The 22,443-nt window shown below is 48.7% G+C and overlaps 6 protein-coding genes across 8 annotated transcripts; 4 read left to right on the forward strand and 2 right to left on the reverse strand.

The window, feature by feature from the left end:
* The first annotated feature begins 75 nt into the window (after nucleotides 1–75).
* Nucleotides 76–5,943, forward strand: FOXG_08257 (DNA topoisomerase II). Of its 2 annotated transcripts, XM_018387082.1 has the most exons (4): nucleotides 76–398; nucleotides 618–3,941; nucleotides 3,987–4,256; nucleotides 4,306–5,943. In XM_018387082.1, the coding sequence occupies exons 1-4, from the start codon at nucleotides 123–125 to the stop codon at nucleotides 5,647–5,649; spliced, it is 5,214 nt and encodes a 1,737-aa protein (XP_018244888.1). In that variant the 5' UTR covers nucleotides 76–122; the 3' UTR covers nucleotides 5,650–5,943. The 2 variants fall into 2 exon arrangements, with proteins under 2 accessions (XP_018244888.1, XP_018244889.1); XM_018387083.1 differs by lacking the exon at nucleotides 4,306–5,943 and having other exon boundaries at nucleotides 3,987–4,283.
* Nucleotides 5,944–6,074: 131 nt separating this feature from the next.
* On the reverse strand, nucleotides 6,075–10,482 carry FOXG_08259 (uncharacterized protein). 2 transcript variants are annotated; one of them, XM_018387086.1, is made up of 3 exons: nucleotides 9,318–10,482; nucleotides 7,725–9,268; nucleotides 7,277–7,626 (listed from the first exon to the last, which is right to left on the reverse strand). In XM_018387086.1, exons 1-3 carry the CDS (start codon nucleotides 10,027–10,029, stop codon nucleotides 7,513–7,515), a joined length of 2,370 nt encoding a protein of 789 aa, XP_018244891.1. In that variant the 5' UTR covers nucleotides 10,030–10,482; the 3' UTR covers nucleotides 7,277–7,512. The 2 variants fall into 2 exon arrangements, with proteins under 2 accessions (XP_018244890.1, XP_018244891.1); XM_018387085.1 differs by having other exon boundaries at nucleotides 6,075–9,268.
* Nucleotides 6,136–7,185, forward strand: FOXG_08258 (uncharacterized protein; the record flags this gene model as incomplete). The annotated part of the gene is made up of 1 exon (XM_018387084.1): nucleotides 6,136–7,185. The coding sequence occupies one exon, from the start codon at nucleotides 6,136–6,138 to the stop codon at nucleotides 7,183–7,185; it is 1,050 nt and encodes a 349-aa protein (XP_018244892.1).
* Nucleotides 10,483–11,204: 722 nt separating the features above from the next.
* On the reverse strand, nucleotides 11,205–15,647 carry FOXG_08260 (uncharacterized protein). Its single transcript, XM_018387087.1, has 5 exons — nucleotides 14,967–15,647; nucleotides 13,607–14,897; nucleotides 13,487–13,558; nucleotides 13,372–13,440; nucleotides 11,205–13,324 (listed from the first exon to the last, which is right to left on the reverse strand). Exons 1-5 carry the CDS (start codon nucleotides 15,298–15,300, stop codon nucleotides 11,572–11,574), a joined length of 3,519 nt encoding a protein of 1,172 aa, XP_018244893.1. The 5' UTR covers nucleotides 15,301–15,647; the 3' UTR covers nucleotides 11,205–11,571.
* Nucleotides 15,648–17,662: 2,015 nt separating this feature from the next.
* Nucleotides 17,663–19,296, forward strand: FOXG_08261 (uncharacterized protein). The gene is made up of 2 exons (XM_018387088.1): nucleotides 17,663–17,895; nucleotides 18,150–19,296. The coding sequence occupies exon 2, from the start codon at nucleotides 18,552–18,554 to the stop codon at nucleotides 19,152–19,154; it is 603 nt and encodes a 200-aa protein (XP_018244894.1). The 5' UTR covers nucleotides 17,663–17,895; nucleotides 18,150–18,551; the 3' UTR covers nucleotides 19,155–19,296.
* Nucleotides 19,297–20,461: 1,165 nt separating this feature from the next.
* FOXG_08262 (uncharacterized protein) lies at nucleotides 20,462–22,150 on the forward strand (the record flags this gene model as incomplete). The annotated part of the gene is made up of 2 exons (XM_018387089.1): nucleotides 20,462–21,473; nucleotides 21,524–22,150. Exons 1-2 carry the CDS (start codon nucleotides 20,946–20,948, stop codon nucleotides 22,148–22,150), a joined length of 1,155 nt encoding a protein of 384 aa, XP_018244895.1. The 5' UTR covers nucleotides 20,462–20,945.
* Nucleotides 22,151–22,443: the final 293 nt, after the last annotated feature.

The following is a 22,443-nucleotide window of genomic DNA, read 5'->3' on the forward strand; positions in this document are numbered from 1 at the left end:
GATGCGCGGCCCCACGACGGGCGGGAGTGGGTCGCCAACGTCGCGTCCCTGTAAGATTTGTTTACAATAGGGACCCTTGATTGTCACAACAACATAATAAGGTAGGACTGTTTTAATTGTTGATGGGAAGTCTGGCACCTTTTATTTCTTCATTTTTGTTATCGCGACTCTGTACGCGAGCATCACCACTCGCTCGACCTGGTCGTCCTTCATTCTTGACCCCACTGTCCTTGTTTTATCCCTCATTGAGACCCTTGTATTCAAACTCATTGTCCTTAAATCCTGCCCTGGCGCCCCAAGCCAGATTCTTTGCCCTCACTGCAAACAACAACAAGATGGACTCCGATGCGTCCATGTTCAGTCTTGGGGAGGAGTCAGATGGCTATGTCCCTGAAACCGTAAGTAATCCTTTCTTTTACCCCTCTTTTGTTGGCACAATAAATCGGTTTGCACATTGTGTGCCTATTTCTCTTCCTCCATTTGCCTACTTTGCCTGTCAGACCGCATCGCATTCTTTCAATCCCTCTCTTCAGACTTATTTACATCAAACACATTTCTCGCCGAACACTTGCGTATCTGCACTTTTGCACAAACATAACCTGACATTTCCTCAACAGAAGGCGAAACCCAAAGCCGCACCAAAGAAGGCTGCTGCGCGGCCGCCCGTCAAAAAGATGGTGCAAACAACCCTTAAAACGAAGAGCGCGCCCAGAAAGCGCCCAACACCGGAGAGCGATGACGATGATATAAGCATTGCCTCAGGTTTCTCAAACACACCTCCCAAAGCTAAGAAGCAAAAGAAGGAACCTGCAGTCAGCAAGTCTTCTGGTGCGCCCTTGGAGGAGCTTGAGAATGATAGCATGGTAATTGACAGCCCCGCCAAACCTGGCAAGAAGAAGACGGCCACCGAAATGTACACGAAGCTGTCACAACTAGAGCACATCCTCAAGCGACCTGATACATACATCGGTTCTGTTGAGAGGACGGAACAACAGATGTGGGTTCTGAACAAAGAGAGCCAGTTGATGGAGTACAAGAACGTCAGCTTTGTCCCTGGTCTTTACAAGATTTTTGACGAAATCTTGGTCAACGCTGCCGACAACAAGCAGCGCGATGGCTCCATGACTTACATGAAGATCAATATCGATCGTGAGAACGGTGTGATCAGCGTCGAAAACAACGGAAAGGGTATTCCTATTGTTATTCACGAAAAGGAGAAGATCTACATTCCTGAGCTTATCTTCGGACATCTGTTGGCGGGTTCCAACTTCGACGACGACGAGAAGAAAACCGTTGGTGGTCGCAACGGTTACGGTGCCAAGCTGTGTAACGTCTTCAGCACTGAATTCAACCTTGAATGCCAAGACAGTGAGCACGGCAAGAGGTACAAACAGACCTGGAGAAACAACATGCAGACGATGGAGAAGGCCAAAATCACCAGCAGCAAAACCTCGGACTTCACCCGAGTAACCTTTAAGCCCGACTTCAAGCGTTTTGGTATGGAAGATGGCATCGATGATGATCTCGAGTCTCTCCTTCACCGTAGAGTTTACGACATGGTGGGCACGATCCGAGGAATCAAGGTTTTCCTTAACGGCGAGCAAATTAAGATCAAGGATTTCAAGGCCTACTGTGATCTCTATGCCAAGTCCATCGCCAAGGAGAGAAGCACAGAAGAGGGAGGCGCTCCGACCTGTACTGTTGAAATGGATAAGGACAAGTCGCATCCTCGATGGGAGGTTGGTTTCGCTGTTTCTGATGGTACTTTTCAGCAAGTTTCCTTCGTCAACTCGATCGCCACAACAAGCGGAGGCACTCATGTCAACTACATCGCCGACCAGGTCACTGAAGCTCTTCTCAAGGCTTTGAACAAGAAGCGCAAGGGTCATGCTCTGAAGCAGAGTCACCTGAAGAATCATATCTTCATCTTTGTCAACTGTTACATCAACAATCCAGCTTTTACTTCGCAAACAAAGGAGCAGATGACTACCAAGCCGAGCCAGTTTGGTAGCAAATGCAAACTGGGTGAAGACTTCCTTAAGAAGATCGCAAAATCCGATGCCCTTCAAAACATCTTGGATTTTGCTGAGAAGAAGGCCGACAAGATGTTGGCCAAGGGTGATGGAAACAAACGAAGCCGAGTCAACAACGCAAAGCTCGTCGAAGCCAACTTTGCTGGCACCAGAAGAGGTCACGAATGCACTCTGATCTTGACAGAAGGTGACTCTGCCAAAGGTTTGGCAGTTTCTGGTCGTGCCATTCTCGACCCTGACCGCATTGGTGTTTTCCCGCTTCGTGGAAAGCTTCTTAATGTGCGAGACGCTTCAGTTGACCAAATTATGAAGAACGCTGAAATTCAGAACATTAAACAGTTCCTGGGTCTCAAGCACAAGCAGACGTACACGGACACGAAGAATCTTAGATATGGTCATTTGATGATCATGGCTGATCAGGATCACGACGGTAGTCATATCAAGGGACTTCTTATCAACTTCCTTCAGGTTCAATTTCCATCGCTTCTCAAAATCCCTGACTTCTTCCGAGAGTTCATCACACCTATTGTCAAAGTTTGGCAGGGTCCCAACCCCAAGAAGCCCCAGCGATTAAAGTCATTCTTCACACAGCCTGAATATGAGGAGTGGAAGGAAGATCACAAAAACGAACTCACTCGATGGCACTCCAAATACTTCAAGGGTCTGGGAACAAGCTCCAACGAAGACGCACAAGTCTATTTCACCAACCTCGATGACCACTTGAAGGAATTTGACACCATGAAGCCAGAGGAAGCTGACCTACTGGAGCTGGCTTTCTCCAAGAAGAAAGCAGATGCCAGAAAGGAGTGGCTTGGTAATTTCGTGCCGGGCACATACCTCGATCACTCAACCAAGTCAATCACATATTCCGACTTTATCAATAGAGAACTTATTCTCTTCAGTATGGCTGATAATATGCGATCCATCCCGTCCGTGCTGGATGGCTTCAAGCCTGGTCAGCGTAAGGTCATATATGCCTGCTTCAAGAGAAACCTGGTCAAAGATAAGAAGGTCGTTGAATTGGCTGGTTATGTCTCTGAGCAGACTGCCTACCATCACGGTGAACAGTCTCTCCAACAGACTATCATCGGCCTGGCCCAGAACTTCGTCGGTTCAAACAACATCAACTGTCTGGAACCCAGTGGAAACTTCGGTTCTCGACTTGCCGGTGGATCTGATGCTGCCAGTCCTCGTTACACCTTCACTCGTCTGTCTCCATTCGCCCGCAAGATCTTCCACCCCATGGATGAGCCAAACTTGATGCATCATTATGAAGACGGCAAGAAAATCGAGCCAATGGTGTATGCTCCAATCATCCCCATGGTTCTGGTAAACGGTGCCGATGGCATTGGTACAGGTTGGAGCACTTCCATTCCCAACTATCACCCGATGGATATTGTCAAAAACCTGAAGCGTCGAATGGGTCGCTTGGATGATAACGATCTTGAGGAAAGGCCCTTCGAAACCATGATGCCCTGGTTCCGTGGCTGGAAGGGTACACCCGAAGTTGCTGGCCCTGACCGGTACAAGTTCAATGGTATTGCCTATCACAACGAACAGAAGGATAACGAAGTTGTCATCACCGAATTGCCTATTCGTATGTGGACCGACGATTTCAAGGGCAAGCTGGAGAAGATTATCGCCGGTGTCGATGGCCCAGCTTGGATCAAGGATTACAAGGAATTCAACGATCACAGCACTGTTCACTTTGAGATCGCTGTGGATGATAAGCACATGGGCAAGGTCCTTGAAGAAGGCGTCCTCGAGCGCTTCAAGCTGACCAAGCAGGTCGCCACCTCCAATTTGGTTGCTTTCGACACCCGAGGCATGATTCGCAAGTACGAGAAGGTGGAGGATATCCTTGAGGAGTTCTATCTATACCGTCTCGACATGTATACTGACCGAAAAGTAAGTCCTGATCCGAATTTTAGACGACCCAGCTAACTCTCGCAGAAACATTGGTTAGGCGTATTCCATGCAGACTATCGCAAGCTCAAGAACCAAGCCCGATTCATCAAAGAAATCATAGATGGACAGCTTGTGGTTGGCAAGAAGAAGAAGACCGTGCTGGTTCAAGAACTTCGAGATTGTGATTACGAGGCTTTCCCCCCTGGGGGTGAGAAGAAGAAGACCGCAGATGAAGAAGATGATGATGCCGATGAGAACCAGGACGTGGATGGTGATTTGGAGGGTGGTGCTCGCGACTATGACTACCTCCTCTCGGTGAGTACTTGTCGTCTTTGAATACGTTCAGTGAACTAACGTGTTGCAGATGCCCATCTGGTCCCTGACAGCTGAGCGTCTCGAGAAGCTCAAGCAAGCTATCGAGAAGAAGAAGGCTGAGCACGATGAACTCCTTGCCCTCAGTGAGAAGGATCTCTGGTGTCGCGACCTTGATGACTTCATGGCCGAATGGGAAACTCAGCTTGCAGTTGATGCTGAGATCAAGACGAGCATCCGACGCATGGGCCGCCGCGTTTCTAAAAAGATAGGTGCTGGCACCGCTCGTGGCCGCAAAGTCAAGGATGACGACGAGTATGAGCCTGACAAGAAGGGCCGCGGAAGGCCAAAGGCTGCAGCGTCAAAGGCGACCGTTAAAACAGCGCCCAAGGTAGAGACCAAGAGTGCTCAGCGGTTTGCTGAGATGTTCAGCTCCAAGCCAAAGGTCAAGAAGGAACCCAGTGCTGATGTTATGGAGCTGTCGGATCTTTCTGACGATGACTACGCCGCTCTCAGCCGCAGCAAATCATCCGCACCTGCGATCAAGACCTCCCAGTCACCTCCAACTGAGGCACCGGAGAATCCACGGGTCAAACGAGCGGCGGCATCCAAGGTCAAGACAATTATCGATGATGACTCCGAGAGTGACGATGATCAGATGCTTGGTGATGTTGGCGCCTTGGTCAAGGGCATCGATAAGCCAGCTGGTGACCGCGAAAGGGGCAGGTTTAGTCTACATGCCATGAGCCGGCCAGACTCTAGCCAGGGCAACGCCGGCGTGAGCGGACTTTCCAAGTCGAGGCCCAAATCAGCCAAGGCTTTCGACTTTGATGACGACAGTCCTGACGATACCAACTATGAGCTTCTCGCCAAGTCGTCGCCACACAAGACGGCCACCAAGGATGATCATATAGACAGCTTCCTTTCTGACGATGAGCCTTTTGTTGCTCCATCCAAGTCAGCTGCGACCAAGTCTAAGCCTACCAGCACGGACTCCGAAGACCCAACACCGGCCGGTCTTGCTACTGTGAAGAAGGGTCGTGGTCGTCCCGCTGGCGCGAAGAGCAAAGAGCCAGCGAAGCCAAAGGCTGCTCCAAAAGCAACCAAGACAGCTGCATCAAAGGTTGCTTCGCGTCCAGCAACTAAACAGACCACTCTATCGCCAGCAGCAAAGGCTTACGCTGCCAAAAAGGCTGTCAAGAAATCTGTCCTCGACGACGATTCAGATGAGGATATGGCTGACCCAGACTCGCCCCCTCCTAAGGCTTCCTCAAGAGTGAGACCAGGACGTGCCGCTGCTTCGAGACGACCGATCGTTGTTGACGACGACTCATCGGTCATGCAGCAAGATGATGAGAGTGACGACCCTTTCGAGGTCGACGATGATGAGGATTAGACTATTCGACCTGTAATTGATCCCATGAAAGGAACGGAGTACTGGTTGTTCTAGAACCACCGCAGCCAGGTTCTTTGCTGTAATTTCTTGTTGCTGAGTAGAAACATTGTGTGGTAACCACTTCAAGCGAAGGGCATATTGATGGAGAGGGGGGTTTGGAATCTGAGTTAACAATTCGGTTTGGGTTCTGGGCGTCAACGGATGTGAGGCATTTGCTATCTGGGGCCTCGGCGTGGTTTTTATTCGATATCCGCATATGAATAGCATTTCACTTTCTTCATGTTAGCTTGTACATGTCTGATGATCCCTGTCCCATTTCAATCAAGTTGAAGCGAGCTCCAGAAGCGTGCTTATCGATAAGAGCTTGAGGTTAGCGCGGGGTTCTTATCAAAGAATCCAAGGGTCTCGTCTAGATTTATCATCCCCTACATTCGCCCCTCGTTATTTACTTCAATAAACTTCACACCACAGCAAATCATATTTATCATGTCTTCAGAAGAACCCCAATCTCTGCGCTCTCTCTACGAAGCCGCTGAAGAAAAGCGCCACGCCTTAGACAACGCCTTCGAGGCAACTTCGCCCGCCTACCGCTCCGATCTCGAGGCTGCACTATCCCTCTACTCTTCTGCGCGCGACCAAATCTCAGCTCTTGCCCTTTTCTCCTCCAACGAAGGACTTGAGGACGTTTCTACATCGGATCTCCCTTATCTCCTTCTCGATGCTCACGTTGCGGAGCTCATACAAAAAAACCCCAATCAAAGCCCTGACCAACGCCTTGAGGTCCTCTCCAAGTCTCGCGCCGCCTACGAGCGCTTCCTCGCCACTGTCGACAGCTATGCCCTAGTGCCTAAGCCTTACGATCGCGTACTCGAGCGATATCGCGACGATCCTGAGAGATTTGCTGTTGTTGCTAGTAATGATGCTGCGGCGCGACGAGATGGCAAGATTGCGAATTATCGCGCTGAGAAAGCGCTAAAAGAGAAGTTGGAAATGTTGAGACGGAATCCACGATACCTGGACGATGGCGATGAGGAGCTTGTGCGGGAGCTTTACCTGACGCAAATCACTTTCGCGGTGCATTCTGCGCTTCAGGCGTTAGACTCATTAAACCGTGAGGTGGAGATTCTTGCGCAGGCGCCTCGGCCGCTTGCGCCTTCAGCTACAAATGCGCCATCTCCCGAAGATCACTCTTCCCGACTTGATCAGCCTCTACGACGTCTACACTCTCTCCAAGCTGGTCCGCTACTGTCTAAACAAGGCAAACCTTTGCAGCCATTTACGCTGCTTGGTTCACGGGATCAAATGTCACGAGATGTGTTTCGCTCAGGGCACAACTTGCCGACCATGTCCATCGATGAGTATCTCGAGGAAGAGAGGAGACAAGGAAATATTCTCCAGGGTGGTGTGGAACCGAAGAAGGTGGTGGATGAGGACGATATGGATGCTATAGATCGTGAAACGTACAAGCAGCGCGAGTGGGATGAGTTCGTTGATCATAATCCCAAGGGAGCAGGAAATACTCTCAATAGAGGTTGATCTGTGTTGGAAATATCGTGCAGATGTTTGGCGTTTAGGTACATGCATAGCAGGAAATGGAAAATACTAGTACATGGAACGACACGATATATGAGCACTCACAAGAGCTATTGACCATTTCACTCAAGACTAAAAGCCAGTGATAGTAGCTATGCCTCCCAATCTATATGCTCAAGTTATTTCAGAGACATGCATTCCCATTCGTAGGAGAGTGCTCAATTTTTGGATTCTGGTGCCGTTACCCCGTTATCGTGTTCCAAAAATCATCATTAGACAACCGTATCATCACTATCATCAGAGTCCCACATGCAGGCATCATCATCACTGTCATCTCTGTTTGAGCTCCAGGCTTCTATTACGGATGCTGACTCGGAATCGGTTGTCTCGACTGTCATGTTGACCGCTTCGCCCATTGTCTGATGATCCGCGGGCATGGCGTATCTGGCGTTCGTGAACTCAACATCAGACTCGCCAAGGGTAAAAGAAGACTCCGACGCGATGAGTCTATCTTGGGTCATCGAAGCAGCAGACGTACTTACCCAGACTCGTAGCGCATCCATGTCCTCAATGATGGAACCACAGACACTCGAAGGGGTTGAAATTGTGTAACCTGTATGGAAACCAGGTCCAGGGCCATTTGGTGCCACCAGCAAGTCTGCTGAGGGAATTGCATCCCCAAATACGCCTCCGCTTCCGTCATCATTACCTCCACACCACAGAGGAAGGTATTTGAGTTCGTTTTCGGTGAGTGTGAGGAGTAAATGGCGGGTCAGGTTGAGAGGAGGCCAGAAATTTTCTCGTCTCCACGAAAGAGTTAGCGGCCTCAGTCGATCTTTCACAGCAGCTTCGAGGGCATTTAGTGATACAATAGGCCTGTGTGAGGAACGCATACCCATTTCTGGGAATTCGCGGTCTCCGAGTGCAAGAATACGGCTCCATAACAGATTGTTGAATAGCCTCGGCGTACATGCAAGAAAGTCGTCGAGGGCAATTGTTGCCTCTTGCACTAGGCTGGTGTATGATTTATGCCTGTGCCCATCCAGTTTGCATCTGCTGTGATTCCATCTTCGATTATCCAGTTCAACACCGAGATCATTGTAGGGCACAGCACAGAGTAGCATCTGAATTGGATTAAAGTCCATCATTATGAAAGTCATCTTGTCAAAATCCTTGGGTTCCACGTATGTCAGGCGGTCTCGATCTATTCCGTTGTACGTTGAAAAGCCATCCACTGGTGCTGAGTCTATCGCTTCTTCCCATGCGTGCGTAAATTCGTGAGTCAGGGCACTCATGAGAAGACGAAGCTTTTCCAAAGCAATTTGACTAAGGTGTGTATTTTCCTGTTCGAGGAGCTGCTCAGTTACTTGCAGCTTGGCCCACTCGTCGATGTCCCATGAACCGAACAAATTTGGGTTACTGTAGGTCGTGTTGATGTCTGATACTCTATCGACGAGCGCTTGTGCCCCATGCTGCACAATGTTGCTGAGTTCATCGGGGAGTTGGCCCAGTCGTCTCCCAAATATCGTCGTCTGGCTGTGGGCATTATGTTTTGTTGGGTTGGTGTCAGCCAGTTTAAGAGCGAGCTCGTTGACGAGGATCCTGAAAGCAGAGTCCATTACAGGAGGAATCTTGAGCAGAGACCCAATTTGCAAGGCTTCCTCGGGCAAGACCTCGATGAAAGCAGTGTTCTGGCCGTGCATTATCCATTGAGTAACACGATCGGTAAGTATGGAGCTGCATTCGAAGAGGCAACTCAACTTCAAGATGGTGAACAGTCTCGGAGCTGAATCCAGGATACATCCTTTGCCTTCAATCAACATGAGCAGCCTCACGATGCCATTTCGGTGGCGAATTGGGCAATAATCAGGAATATGCCGATATAGAGGTGTCTCGTACGCATCTTCATTCGTGGCTTTCATCTGCAGAGCACGCTCTGGGTCAAGCTTTAGTTGTTTCAGCCTGTAGCCGGTAGGTGCGTTCCCCTCAATGGGTGTTGCGCTGTCATGCTCGGCGTTTGCATCGACATCTTTGTTGTTTTCTGTGCCTTTCGGCTGTCTGTTGCACTTACAAATATCATCATGGCCTATTCTGCGTGTCAGATGATGCGCTACAAGCTAGGTACAATTACTGACCACAAACTAAGAATGGATCAACGCCATTAAGAATATATGAGCTCCACCATTTAATAATCCCAGGAGTTAAAGATAGCTCGGTCATCTGGAACACCAACTCATCTCCTTCCGAGGGTGGAGTCAGATCAAGCAAATACTTGATACCGTCGGGTAGTTTGTTGACCATCTTACGACGGCGTTGGATTTTGAATTGGTATGTAGGGCCAAGAAGTTCGGCGAATTTGGGAGAACCAGTCTCGAGCAGCTTGCTCGAGTGAACTTGAAACTTCTGTGACTTATAGACTATGCCATTGCAGTCGGTATAGTCGAGAACGCCTCTATGATGGACAGGATAGTCGATGAATACAAGAGTGTCCCCCTGATTGAGTTCGAAGGACACCATGTGCAGTCGATAGAGTTCAAACAGCCGAGTCTGTTCGACATCCTTTTCTGGTAGAAGGTTCGGCACATGGCTACTGTAGAAATTGCTTGCTTTGTTGAAGTAAGGACCCGTCCAGCTTGATAGAGGGGCTGGTGTGGGTGATAGTTCTTCGAGGGCCATGTCAACATTTACATCAAGATGTTGATAATTATATTGAGACTGAGACTGCGGTTGTGGTTCACTTTGCTGAGCGGTTTGAGTGCTATGTTGAGGTTGATGGTTGTTTTGATTAACCAGATCATCCCAGGCAACATGTGCTTGTTCGATCTGCCAGTCATTCGGGACATCCATTGTTGTTAAAGAAACGTGGCTCACGCCAACAATTCGAGAAAGTTCAGTACGGTTAATCTCTAGATCAGTTGATATAAGAGAGCAGAGGCAGTTGGAAGACTCGGTTATAGAAAATTAAAAGGTATAGATATGGTTTGGCGTCAAGAATCGCAGGCAGCCAACCCAGAAGCTGTGTCGGCAGGGTGGATCGCGCAGGTTATGTAGGCCAGACAAGGTTGGGTAAGACAGAAACAATATGCGCAAAGAAATAGATATGCAATTGGTCAAAGAGATGTTGATGCTCTGGTTTGTTTGTTGATAGAAAGAAGGAAATAGATGAATGTAAGACGAAGAGTTGTGAGAGAGGAAAGCATCGGGCTGACGGTGGAAAGCGGCAGGTAGCAAGTTTCAATACAGCCCTATGAAAGTACCTGCACATGCCTGTGCATGCCAATGAAATACCTCCATTTTTACCCCTCCATAACCAAGAGCTGATGCCTGAGTGTGAATGTTTGTTGGAGGGGTGGTTGCCTTGAGGCTGCCATGCAATCCAATGATCCAGTGCATTAGGTGTGGCAGCTCAGCCTCCTATACTTACATTTACAGTACTCCGGGTGACACTAAGACTGGAGACCTTCAAACGTTAGGACGAGACAACGACTCTTCCGTTTGTGAGTCAATAAGCAAAACACCACTCAACTCGCATTGTTAGACAAGGATCATGCAGGACAAGTATTGACTCAACAGCTACGTCTTTATCGTATAAGGAAACCTGGAGGATGCAAGCATCAACACCAATGCAGCTTGGTCTTCCCAGCCTGGAATTATGCACGTGTGACCATTCAAGTCTTGCCTGATCTTCTCATAAGTGGCGATAAACAAACGTAGGCAAAAATAACAACAAATTAGACTATTGGATATCAAAACGGGCACCAGTGCGAACGCTAGCGAAAAGAAACCTCCGGTGTTAGTGCTTTTCCTTTTCCAATCTCAACTTTAGGGTAGTATTACTGGAAGCGTTCTACGAGACTAAATAAGTAGGTAGATAAGTGCATGGTCACCCCAGTACCTAGTTACTACTAGGTAACCTACATATGTTGAATATCGTAACTCTTGCCCTTGTTGAAGAAAGTTTCTTTGACAAGTCCACTTTATTTGATGAGTGACAAACTTCCCCGCGGGACCTTCTAACGCCCCCTGGCAATCTATTTTGGCACGGAAGTAGACGACATCTGGAATGCTCTAGTTACTAGATCACGAGATCGAGGTGAGTTTCATCGACTTCTTCTGTCAGATTTTCACCTCATCTTGCATGAGACTCCTTTGCCCTCGTTATTTCTCTTCAGTATGTGCTTCTAACAGAACTAAGCCCAGTAATTCCGGAGAGACTAAAGATACTTGCGTAACAACCGCATTCTCGACCATTAATTCGAGCACAAAATGCATTCTATTCATACAGCGGTCAAGTTACTGTCTAATTGCCACCTCATTACAGAGTACTCCTATCTTATGCATTCATTACCGTACCGAACCACAAAGCTATGCCCAAACGCCACCTATGCTTTACAATGAGCCCCCTTTCTTGAACAGACTGTCATCAGTCTCTGCCTCATCGTCGGACTCATACACTACCTCCTTGCCCTTCCCCTTGTAATCCCACATACCAGGCTTCTCCTCCTTAAGGCTTCTTCGGCTGACGGGTCGCTTAGACGCAACTTTGCGTTGACTGTTGTCGATATGGTACTTTCTTAAGCGGTCTCGTCCAGCCACCTCAATCATCGGCGCCATATTTGCCTCATCTCCCGAGTTACGCCGCGTTGTAGGGACCGTTGAAGAATTCTTCAAATCCCGCATCTCCTTGATCACATCCGCAAAGCTTTCCTCCAGTGTTTTCATTCTAGCCAACACCAGCCTTCCCATTCTGTCGCGGTCGCCAGAGTCGTTACCACCGCCTGCCCGCAACCGATTATCCTTCATGAAAGTTGCAAGTTGTGTCTGGAAGCTGCCAGGCATCGCACCAATATGGTCTCCCACAACTTGATCAGACATCGCACTCAGATCAACCGAGGACAACCTTCTAATGTCCTTAGGACGATTTCGTGGCTCAATGCTTAGAAGGGCTGATCGACTAACAGCACCAGCCTCGGTCATACCTCGTGGTGGCATCACTGGTCGAGGTTTCGTGTTGGCGACGTACATAGAGCGGCGAGGTGAACTGCGTCTTGGTGTCTTTTCACCAGTGGTTATGCGCCCACTAGTTCGTGGACGTGACTGGCCAGGCAGCGGTGGCGATATCGACGACGCCCTCTGCATTTGCTTGACATCCTGAGGGTTGAAGAGTATCGTATTTGTAGAAAGTGTTCGGTTGTGTGCTCCTCGTTTGGGTCGGGGTGTCTGAGATACATTCTTGCCAGAGGAGCTCCTCTTCCCAGAAGAACTCACAGAGGATGCCAGCTTTCCGAAGTTATTGGCATTGGGTGCAAAGTAGCTTTCCGCTTCCTCGTGAATTCCACGGCTTATAGCAGCTTGACTCTGCCCAGCATTCGTAACATGATCATCCTCATCCTCATCATTTGTCACCAGTTCGTCATCGCCATCAGCATCAGTCTGGTCTTTGTATTCGGATAAATCCGCAGTCAGACGAGTCCTGGAGAAATGTGACGGCCGGAGTGGGTTTCCCACGTTAGACATCCTATCAGCAGGATCACTCGCCGTCGATCTAACGTCCGAAACACGCCTAAGATTAGTAGTACGAGCAAGACCGACGCTGGATCTTCGTTGCCAAGGAGGCATAGCACCATCAGGCGTTTGCCAATTCCCTGGCGATGCATCATTATCGTCGTGTTGATCCATCCAGTTACGAATCGCTGTCTGCGTCTTCCGCCTCTCTTGACGTCTTTGTGTCCTCAATGTTAGGGGATCAGGTAAGCGCCGGAACACCTCCTCGAGGGCCCGGTCTTTTTGAAAGCCAGCCACGGATTCCTCGCGAACCCTAATGCTTGGACTAAAAATGGCTGCTCTGCTTACAGGATCCATGAAAGAGATGTGCCGACTTCGCTCCCGAACTGGGTGTTCCACCAAGTCAGTTGCCTCGTACATAGACGGGGCAAGCCAGTATCTCTCGTATAGGTAGATGCAGAACAGCACGGGAAAGTGCGTCACCTTGATGACAGTCCTGTTCAGCCACACGAAGGTTCTCAACGGCATGCAATATCGTAGAGGCATAAGAAGCCACGCGAAAATATTGCTGGGGGCAATATACGAGAACAGTGCGTCATTCTTCACCATAGATATGGTGTTGATAGCGAACAAATACCTTGAACACGATTAGAGCGGACCTATTATGCGGATAGGGGCACTTACTGGTGCTCTTCATTGGCATTGGACGCAATAGCCATGAATGAATTCGTGAGAACGGTGATGAGAATTGTCCTGAACTGTTTAGCAAAGAAAGAGTAATCGTGCCGTGAGAACTTACACAACAAGGAAATGGCAAATACTCAGGAAGAGAACCAACAAGGCTCGTCCTAACCAATTGTACGCATCCCATCTGTATGCTATTAACCTCAGTTCGTTTCATATTTGCAAGCATACTTACACTTCCCATGCTGCAGGAGTGAATCCCATCAGGATCTGAAAGATCTTATAAGCAACATCACTCGCACCGAATGAGTTCTTTGTCAAAGAGAAAAACACGAAGAACCCGCTACAGAGTACCAAGATCAACGTGAAAACGGCCACCAAGTCCACAGCCATAAGACGAAATGCAATAAGAAGTTGCGAGAAGTATTGGTAGTGATCCAAGATGCTGAAAATACGCGGGAGGAGCAGAATCGCATTGGCCGCCAGTATATCATAAGCATTGTCGTAGATGTGGTGAGAGTCGGCCAGGAAAACGCCATATGCTCGCATGCAGTAGTATACAATGAGCAACAGCAGTATTCCGAGGTCAAAAACATTCCACACGTTCAAGATGTACAGCGCGAACCCTTGCTCGTTGAATCCAACGAGCTCGTCAAGCATGAAGCCGGCACTCCAGAACCAAAAAATCAGTTCCAGACCTGTGATTTGAACCGAACGTTCAGCGAGAACAGCAAGAAACAATCCGATCAGAACAGCGAGAGATATTGTCGAAAGAAAAGATCTGTATCGAGGAACCCGAAGGCGGGAAAGTTTGAGGAGAGACGCTTGTCGAGGATCGTAGAGCGACGCCGTACGACGCCCTGGTGGGGTGAAACGCGTTTCTTTCTGAGCAATTGCACCAAGTAGGGGAGTTCTATCGGTCGCTTTTCCAATATATCCATTCGAGTTAAGGCCTGCGGCTGGTGGAGGTTCCCGATGTAAGCTATCGGCAGACGAGTGGAAAGTAATCGCACCGCTCCAGATAGCTTCAAGTTGTTGGACGACAAGGGGATGAGCAAGTAAGTGCTTGGCTGAGGCTCGAATGGCGACCTCGAGAGTTGACGTTCGGGACGCTATCAGAGGCAACTTGTTGGCCGGCGGTGATTTTCGAGGAGATGTAGGTGCTTGAGATCCGGGGAGGCCTTGAAGTGGGTAAAAGTCATAGGCAAGGGCATCGATCAACTCGCGGACATTGTACTCTTTGAGTAGCTTGAGAGTCAGCAATTCGCAAACCTTGGCACGAGTGCTACTGATTCCTGCATTGCCTGGGTAGCGTTCACCCTCTTTGGTGAATTGGAGACAGTTGATCATGAGAGCATACAGAGTTGCGCGGCTGAAATGCTGGGCACGAATCTGTTGCTGCATAGGCTTGACGAGGAATTGAGAAACCTGAGGTGATCGAAGTTGATCCCATGACAGAGTCGTTTCAGTGCGTGTCGATACAATAATTCGGATGGCGTGTGTTATGCTGTATACTGGCAAAGAATCTGTTAATTAAGGTTAGAATGACCTGTACCAAAACTTGATATCTTGTGATTCCAATATCTTGAGCGTACCTAAATGAGATGCCGAGAACAGAGGAAGAACAGGAAGGCCGCCGCGTCGTCCGTCTTCGCCAGGCCTGTCTTCCTCCTCCCCTTCGTCATCTTCGTCGTCCTCTTCATCTCCATCATTATTCGTACGGCGTTCATTACTCCGAAACCGGCTCAATCCCTCATCATGAGTATCATCACCGTCGTCGTCGTCGGCTTCTGTAAAATCGGCCGTTGCGTGTCGTTCAAGAGTATAACGCCGCCGAGCAGGACCAGGAGAAGGAGAGAAACTTGTGTTTCGGCGGCGATCGATTCGACGGGGACCAGCCCTGGGGCGTCGTAGTAGGGAGGAGAACATCTGTTGGTGTTTTTGATCTTTTGGGAGCAAGCTTTCCGCCTTGCTTGGGGTTGTCTCAACGCGCCATGGAGGGGAAGTAGCGCGAAGTTCAGAGCTTGGTGTTTATCGAACGAACGTAGTGAGAGTAGAACCCAGTAAAGAGTGTGTGGGAGACTAGATATGATAATCCAACAACAGAGCCCGTTGCCGGAGTCGAATTTTGCAATCTTGGTAGGAAGAAGAGGGTGTAGGAGCGAGATGTTCCCTACCGTACGTAGCTGGGGTCCAACGACACCCTTCAAGGCTCGGGGCGCTGTCGCTACTGAACCTTGGGAGGCAGACGACGCTAAAGCAGGCGAGAATCACGTACCTATTCGCTTACTCCGCTGCTAATAGATACATGAGAGAGGGCCCCTGGACAGGCTAGATTTTAGCGTCGTCAGGATCGTGAGGGTGTAACGCCAGTGGACAAGGTTCTATTTGGAGGGATGTCTAGGGTCCACCGAACGGTTGACTTACATGCACTATGAGAGGATGAAAACCAAGGAAATTTAATGGCTTGTGGGACTTGAAGACCATGTGAGAGTTGGAGCTTTCGTAGTGGCCGAAAGACTTTCGCAAAGGAGAGGCTTCTTCTAGGGAAGATGTTGGATATTGGGAGTCTGAAGCAAAAGCGTGCCCACATCCGTTGCTCTTCGAGTGATGAGGTTGTATGAGGATCACTGTTGTTGTGCAATAGATATTCCAACGTATAAACAATGGAACGGCAGACTAACGTGATTGGAGGTGGATCATCAAATTAGCCATGGCCCTGTTAGACTAACAATTCCTGCATCTGCAGGACAGTCAGTTCTGTTCTGACTCGCAGTTTGATGGACCAGAGTACAGGGTGGGTGAAGAATTGAAGATGTTAATTGAGATACTGGATGTGAAGACGGGCACCAGCTGATGAGAGGCTGGTTAACATTGAATATGCTATGCTGTTTATTCACTGATTTCCTTCTATAACAACTTCGACCGTGAAGGCGAGTTCCATTCCTCGTCTTGTTGTCAATGTAGTCGCAATAAGCAATATTCCTTGCTTGACTCCTTGTTTTTTTGTTGATCCACACTCATTCGCAAGTAAGCAGCCCTGAAGACCCGACCAGACGTCTCACTTGTGCCCTGGTCCACTCCCTCTGCGACAGAAAATCAAGACCGATCCCATGATCAGCAACTAGACATTCGATTTTGAATCGCTCGGTCATGAACCGGTATGCACTGCGACAATGTTTGTATCTTATCTGCACTGGATTTGTGTGTCTGACAAGCACAAGGTCAAACCAACGACATTTCCCAGCTTGGACTTGCAAGTCGGCCTCAGCTTTTGAAGCATTGCCATCTCGATGAGATTACAGATCTAGTTAGATCGCTCCGGACCATGATAATCGCGAGCACAGACGATCCGGGGTGAAGAGTCGACCACCCAATTACCCCCTCGCGATAGCTTCGTTTCGCTATCGCGATCCCACTACCCGAGCACCAAGCCAAAGTACCTCGACATGTGCCGCAGATCTCGTCTGAATGTCCCCATGTTCATGCTTGCTGCCGGGTCAGCAACTTCTTTGCAACACGGAGGCTCTTCCGCTCCATTTGACCTGCAGAACCACCCCGGCTTCATGCTTGAGTGTTATGTATGTATGCGTGAGCTCATCGTTCCAACAGGCAATCACTGCTTAACATGAGCTTCAAGGTGATCTTGATAGGTCAGCCCACGCGTTGTGAGCAGACGTAATGCAGACTGTAACATTGTAGGGTGGTATGGATGCGGCCACAAGTGAATGTAGTGTAGATTCCCCCACGTCCATTGCTTCACCGCCGCACCGGATGTGTGCGGGGATGATTTTCGTACGAGAAATTGGCTCCCTTATATCCTCACCTGATCGATCATATCTTCCTCATTCGGCTATGAGTGTTTCGATCACATTGGCAATGCAGTCTGGAACATGGTCTTGTATGCAAGCCACACCGCTGCTGTAAACAATGAATGCATTCCACCAAACGACTGAGGTTGGTTTCCCGGAGATTTTGTATTACTAGGATTTGACAACCAAGTCGTTACGACGAAATAAGCTTCTCAATAAAAATACCGGCAGGGAAGTAATTTTAAGCTGATATCTCCACAATGATATCCGCTTGAATGTTTAAAGTGAACTTTCAGTTGAGCCGCAACGGCTTTCAATGACTCTGCTGAGAACGGAGGTTGTGTGTGTAATTGTCTTACCAGGTTTTGCTCTTTGCGGACAAACGGGATATTGGATATGGTGCTACAAGATGACAGAACACCCCACTTGAGACAAAACGAAATACGTAGGACCGTAAACAATAATTTACTGTCTCCGGACCGTGGGTGACACAACAAGAGCTGAAAGACTCTCAGCCACCCATGAGGTTTCCATAGGACATTTCCCTCGAGCACTCGTATCTGTCCTGTTCTCAAGAATTCATGCACAGGATATAACTAGCAAAATGCTTGTTATGCTCTATACTTAATAAAAGCATAATAATTGCCTTATTAGGTGATTTAATGAACGGTTATCCCTTCGTTACAACCGTTGACGCCCACCAAAGAAAATGGTAATGTTGATCGTTTCGTTTTATGACTCTTTCTCTACGGAATGATTCGATTATGAAACGTCTATCAGTTATAGCACCAATTTCGATCGATCATAGATAGGATAAAAGGGTTGCCTACAGCTCCTTTTGGAGCTTAGAGAGATCATGTCGACAGAAACGTCTATCACTACTATTATTCAGATATACCATATCCCTCCTTTTTGCAAACCGAAGAAATCTTATGAGCAACTAAACTGACGAAACATGACTTACAGAACTACATTGGTGTGACATTAAAATCTGGGGTTAGATGGATTGCTCTGACTTGAGACATCGGCAAGGACCAACTGCAAATGCGGTCCAGGATAAAAGGAGCAATACTTGAGACATCACGCAATCGGTATTAAACAACTTGTTGTTGATGTTTTCGGGACCTGCCAAGTATTCACGCTTTCGTGACAATAGAACCCATAATGTTCGTTGGTTCATGTTGTTGAATATTGCTATATTATAAATGGTGTTTCCCCTTTTCTTAGGTCTGTTACGAGCATGCCCGTTGTCCATGTGCCCATCATAGATATTGAGGTCCATCATGTTCACCGTCTTGTCTCCCAGCTATGACAAATAACCTGCAGCCTCGGCCAGTCTACCTTCACAAATACGCACATTAGGAAAAAATGAGCACTGCATCAACCTTCAAAGGACTAGTAAAGTCCACTTATTACAAGTCACCTGCAACAGCGGATCTTCAACCAGCTTACAAGCATGATATATCTGAACAAGGCCGCACTATTGAAGACGATCGCCCAGCTGAAGAAGAACCATTGGAGTGCTTGGTCTATTATCTCTTTTCACATTCCATCTTTCGGCCGGCTCGAAAGCCACTGATCCGCTACCTTCGGGACCAAGCCACCATCAAGCCTATTCGCCAGAGTCCGTCGCTTGAGATCATCACCGACCTACCTTCAATGTTCTTCAGCAGCCTTCCGTTGTTGATATCGATATGGGCATTGACCAGCTACTGTTGGATCCCTTTATGCGGACTGATGATATGGGAGCGTACGGGCTCTGATGTTGTGTATGAATGCCTGTCATGGATCTTAAAAGGGTTTGAGACTGTGGTGAATGTTATGGGGAGAACATATGAGGGCATCACTACGATAAAAACTTCTGCAGTTATATCAAACGGAGGTCGACGGGCTTTGCAGTGGGTAGACCAGCAGATGGATGACGATGAAGCGCTCGGGAGTCTTTTATATCCCCATTGTGGGACCTCCTAGCACAGCAATGGTCAGAATACGATAAAAGAAATGGCATATGATACCAGTTAGATGAAGAGTATATTGTCGACGTAATGATAGGATGAAGAATATGTGCCACCGAATAGCTTCGGACACTTATCACGAAGACAGCATATTGATCCCGAATAAGTAATTCACTTGACAAGATGCTAACATAACCACAGGAAAATATGCTGAAGATCGTTAGCATCTTGAGGTTGGGCCGTCTATGATGGTAAGAGGCGTTTGGCACAGCAATGTTTACAAAGCTTGGATCTTGACACAACATGATAAGTGGATGAAATTCGGTGTCAAGCTCCAGAATGGCCGCGACTATGCCTCGACCCATTCCTGGCAACAGAGCGGCCTGTCCCTAGCGAACGAGATCGGTTAAAGTTAAAAGAACCACGAACTTTGATCGTGACAGATGAGGAACGATGATCTAATCTACTAGGACCAATGGAGATTGTTTGGCTGCTGAATTGATCAGGGTCTCAAAGATAGATGCAAGGAACCCGGAAGCGTGCATGCGAATAAGCCACAGCCGACGCCTCTGATGACTGTTTTCTATTGTACGGACCTGCATGAACGACCATTGACCACTGACGGGACCTTATTGTTTGGATGCGACCACAACGTTGACCATGAATGTCACGTCACGTTTGCGACTGGAGTCATATCTGCCCTTGACAAGCATTTAAGGGGCGTTGTCCCCTTGACAACAAAATGGCCTCAACGTCAATGATTTGGCTGGTAAACACAGTTGACGCACAATAACTTGCTGTTCCAGATGGTTAGAGGCAGTTCAAAGACATGCAAATCGTCAAAGACATCCATTGTGTCGCAAGCGCGTAGTTACTCGTCTCCTTTGAGACTAAAGAATGGGCCAATTCATGCTTCGGTGGCGGTCACCTCGCCAGCCCCCGGTCTTTGGTCCTCCACTTGGCTTCCCCCGGACCGCCGTCACCTCCGCCGCCCAGTGAGGAGAGACCATGAGAGACGCTTCAATGCCGGCCTTGGAGCGGATCGTCAACAATGGTCAAGGGCTCTTGGACGCTGGAACGGTCCATGGCATTGGCGAATGGATAAAATGAGCGGGTCTAAAACAAGAACTGTCACTGGTTGGCGATTCCTTGTCAATGCACCCGCCTTCAGTTCAGGGCACCTCTCAACTCTCAGGGCAGCCTACGCTACTGCGCTACTGCGCTACTGCATGCTGTAGCTGCCAGGGTCCAGATTATGGGCGGGCTACCCCTGGCCGGCTTCAACTTCTTACCAGGAGAAGGTGAATATCCAAATCAGACAACCTGACCCAAACCAAATCCAACCTTGTTGAAACTCCACCGCCAGCCTCGCACGATTGTTGAGACGCTCTTTTTTGTGTTTACCGTAACTGCTTTTCCCGCTACTCCATCGCCACTCCTCCGTCCTTTGGCCCTCTAAATAATTAGCTTATCCTTAGAGTTTGGGTTGGATTCCAACTCAGAAATCGACATCGCCCCAGGAGCTCCGTTTCAGCCTCTGGGACCACCCCTCGATGAGCCAACTTAACCGTACTTGAGGCGTCTTCTTCGACAGGCTGGTCCTTTCTTCGACCTCTAAACCTGATTTTCAACCTGTTGTCATCATCCATTTTTCTCTCGATATACACAAACCATAACCAACACGCGACAAAGCGCCTTATCCTACCTGTTGTCACAGGGGATTCCTGCCTGCCCGCTGGTGCTAGATTGTGTCTTTCGTTCCAGTCTCAGACTCTTGCGCAGTTCTCCACCAAACTGACGGGCCGGTATGGACGCCCAAGTTAGAGAGAGCCTACATGAGCCTCTCCCTTTGGCCGCGCCTACCGAACGAGCATCCATGATGGCACGAGACCCAGCTCCCGAGACCCCCAAGATGGCTCACGATTCTTTGGTAACGGTTCGCCTCTCCGAACCGGATCCTATAGTCCTTGATTCTCCCATTGCCACTTCGACAATTGATACAAACCAAACAACTCCTACCAAGGATCCAGTCGATAACCGTCCTGATACTCCCATATCTCGCAAGTCTAGCCTGTTGGTAGATGACAAGGACGATAAGGACGAAAAGGACGATAGCCTGGACGACGAATCGAAAACTCTGATTAAGGAAAACGTGGTCGATACAGAAGCTCTGCGTTCTTCTTCAGCGACAATGCCACCACCGATTTTAACAACGCGGTCACTACAAGACGAATTGGCTGATGATGGCAATCTATCAGACGACCAAGACGAAGTGAACTGGGCACAACTTGAGCAAAAGGAAGATGAACAGACCAAGGATGAAGAAACAGATAACGTGGGTTCAGGCACTCTCAACTGTCGGGACCTTGAAGCTAATTCGTGTAGTCAACTGCATTGCTGTTGGCCCGACTTGAACAGGAAAATGCAAAGCTGGCTACGAACCCAAAAAGCGTCAAAGTCCAAGGCGTCGACCGTGCTACTGCTGAACGTAGTGCAGTTAGCAGGCCTCGACCGCCTTCAATGGCACAGCTTCGCCAGATGGTCCAGGGACCAACGCCCGCTGCTCTACGATATTCGATGCTACCGCCACCTCCCATGACAGATCTCGAATTTTACGCCGCTCTCGTTAAGGATTACAAACAAACAGCTGCCCGACTTCCGACTCTGCTTTCAAATAAGATTCGTAAAGGTATCCCGCCACCGTTGCGTGGGGTGGTTTGGCAGAGCATGTCTGGAGCTCGGGATGCTATATTGGAAGAACAGTTTGACCGCTTCTGCGGTGAGTCTAGCCCATACGAAGTCATAATTGGCAAAGACCTGGGCCGAAGCTTCCCAGGAGTAGACATGTTCCGCGATCCAGAGGGTGATGGACAACGTATGCTTGGCCGCGTCCTCAAGTGCTTCAGTCTCTACGACACCAAGATTGGCTATTGTCAGGGGCTGGCCTTTCTGGTCGGCCCATTGCTGATGCACATGCCCGACAAACAGGCATTCTGTGTTTTGGTTCGGTAAGCCGCAGCCAATTTCCCTCCCTCACCTTGGCCACAGTGACATTGACTGACAAACAATCTCAGCCTCATGGAGCAATACGACTTGAGGGCGTGTTTCCTCCCTGATCTGTCGGGTCTCCACGTACGCATCTACCAATTCAAGGAGCTACTACGCCAAAGCCTCCCAGTTTTGTCGAATCACCTTGACGAGCTACAGGTTGACCCTGCTTATGTTTCGCAATGGTTTCTCAGCTTTTTTGCCGTGACTTGTCCCTTGCCGATGCTGTTTCGCACTTACGATGTGATCTTGCAGAG

The sequence above is a fragment of the Fusarium oxysporum genome, chromosome 2, assembly GCF_000149955.1.
Source record: "Fusarium oxysporum f. sp. lycopersici 4287 chromosome 2, whole genome shotgun sequence".
NCBI classification, from domain to species: Eukaryota; Fungi; Ascomycota; class Sordariomycetes; order Hypocreales; family Nectriaceae; genus Fusarium; species Fusarium oxysporum.

Bases quoted from the DNA above. Each gene is read 5' to 3' on its own strand.
- FOXG_08257 (XM_018387082.1), top strand. From the start codon at position 123: ATGGGAAGTCTGGCACCTTTTATTTCTTCATTTTTGTTATCGCGACTC. The intron at 3,942-3,986 runs GTAAGTCCTGAT...TAACTCTCGCAG, and splicing joins ACATGTATACTGACCGAAAA to AAACATTGGTTAGGCGTATT. The intron at 4,257-4,305 runs GTGAGTACTTGT...AACGTGTTGCAG, and splicing joins ACTATGACTACCTCCTCTCG to ATGCCCATCTGGTCCCTGAC.
- FOXG_08259 (XM_018387085.1), bottom strand. From the start codon at position 10,029: ATGGATGTCCCGAATGACTGGCAGATCGAACAAGCACATGTTGCCTGG. The intron at 9,269-9,317 runs GTCAGTAATTGT...CACGCAGAATAG, and splicing joins TGATCCATTCTTAGTTTGTG to GCCATGATGATATTTGTAAG.
- FOXG_08260 (XM_018387087.1), bottom strand. From the start codon at position 15,300: ATGTTCTCCTCCCTACTACGACGCCCCAGGGCTGGTCCCCGTCGAATC. The intron at 13,441-13,486 runs GTAAGTTCTCAC...TAAACAGTTCAG, and splicing joins ATTTGCCATTTCCTTGTTGT to GACAATTCTCATCACCGTTC. The intron at 13,325-13,371 runs GTAAGTGCCCCT...ATCGTGTTCAAG, and splicing joins AATGCCAATGAAGAGCACCA to GTATTTGTTCGCTATCAACA.
- FOXG_08261 (XM_018387088.1), top strand. From the start codon at position 18,552: ATGAGCACTGCATCAACCTTCAAAGGACTAGTAAAGTCCACTTATTAC.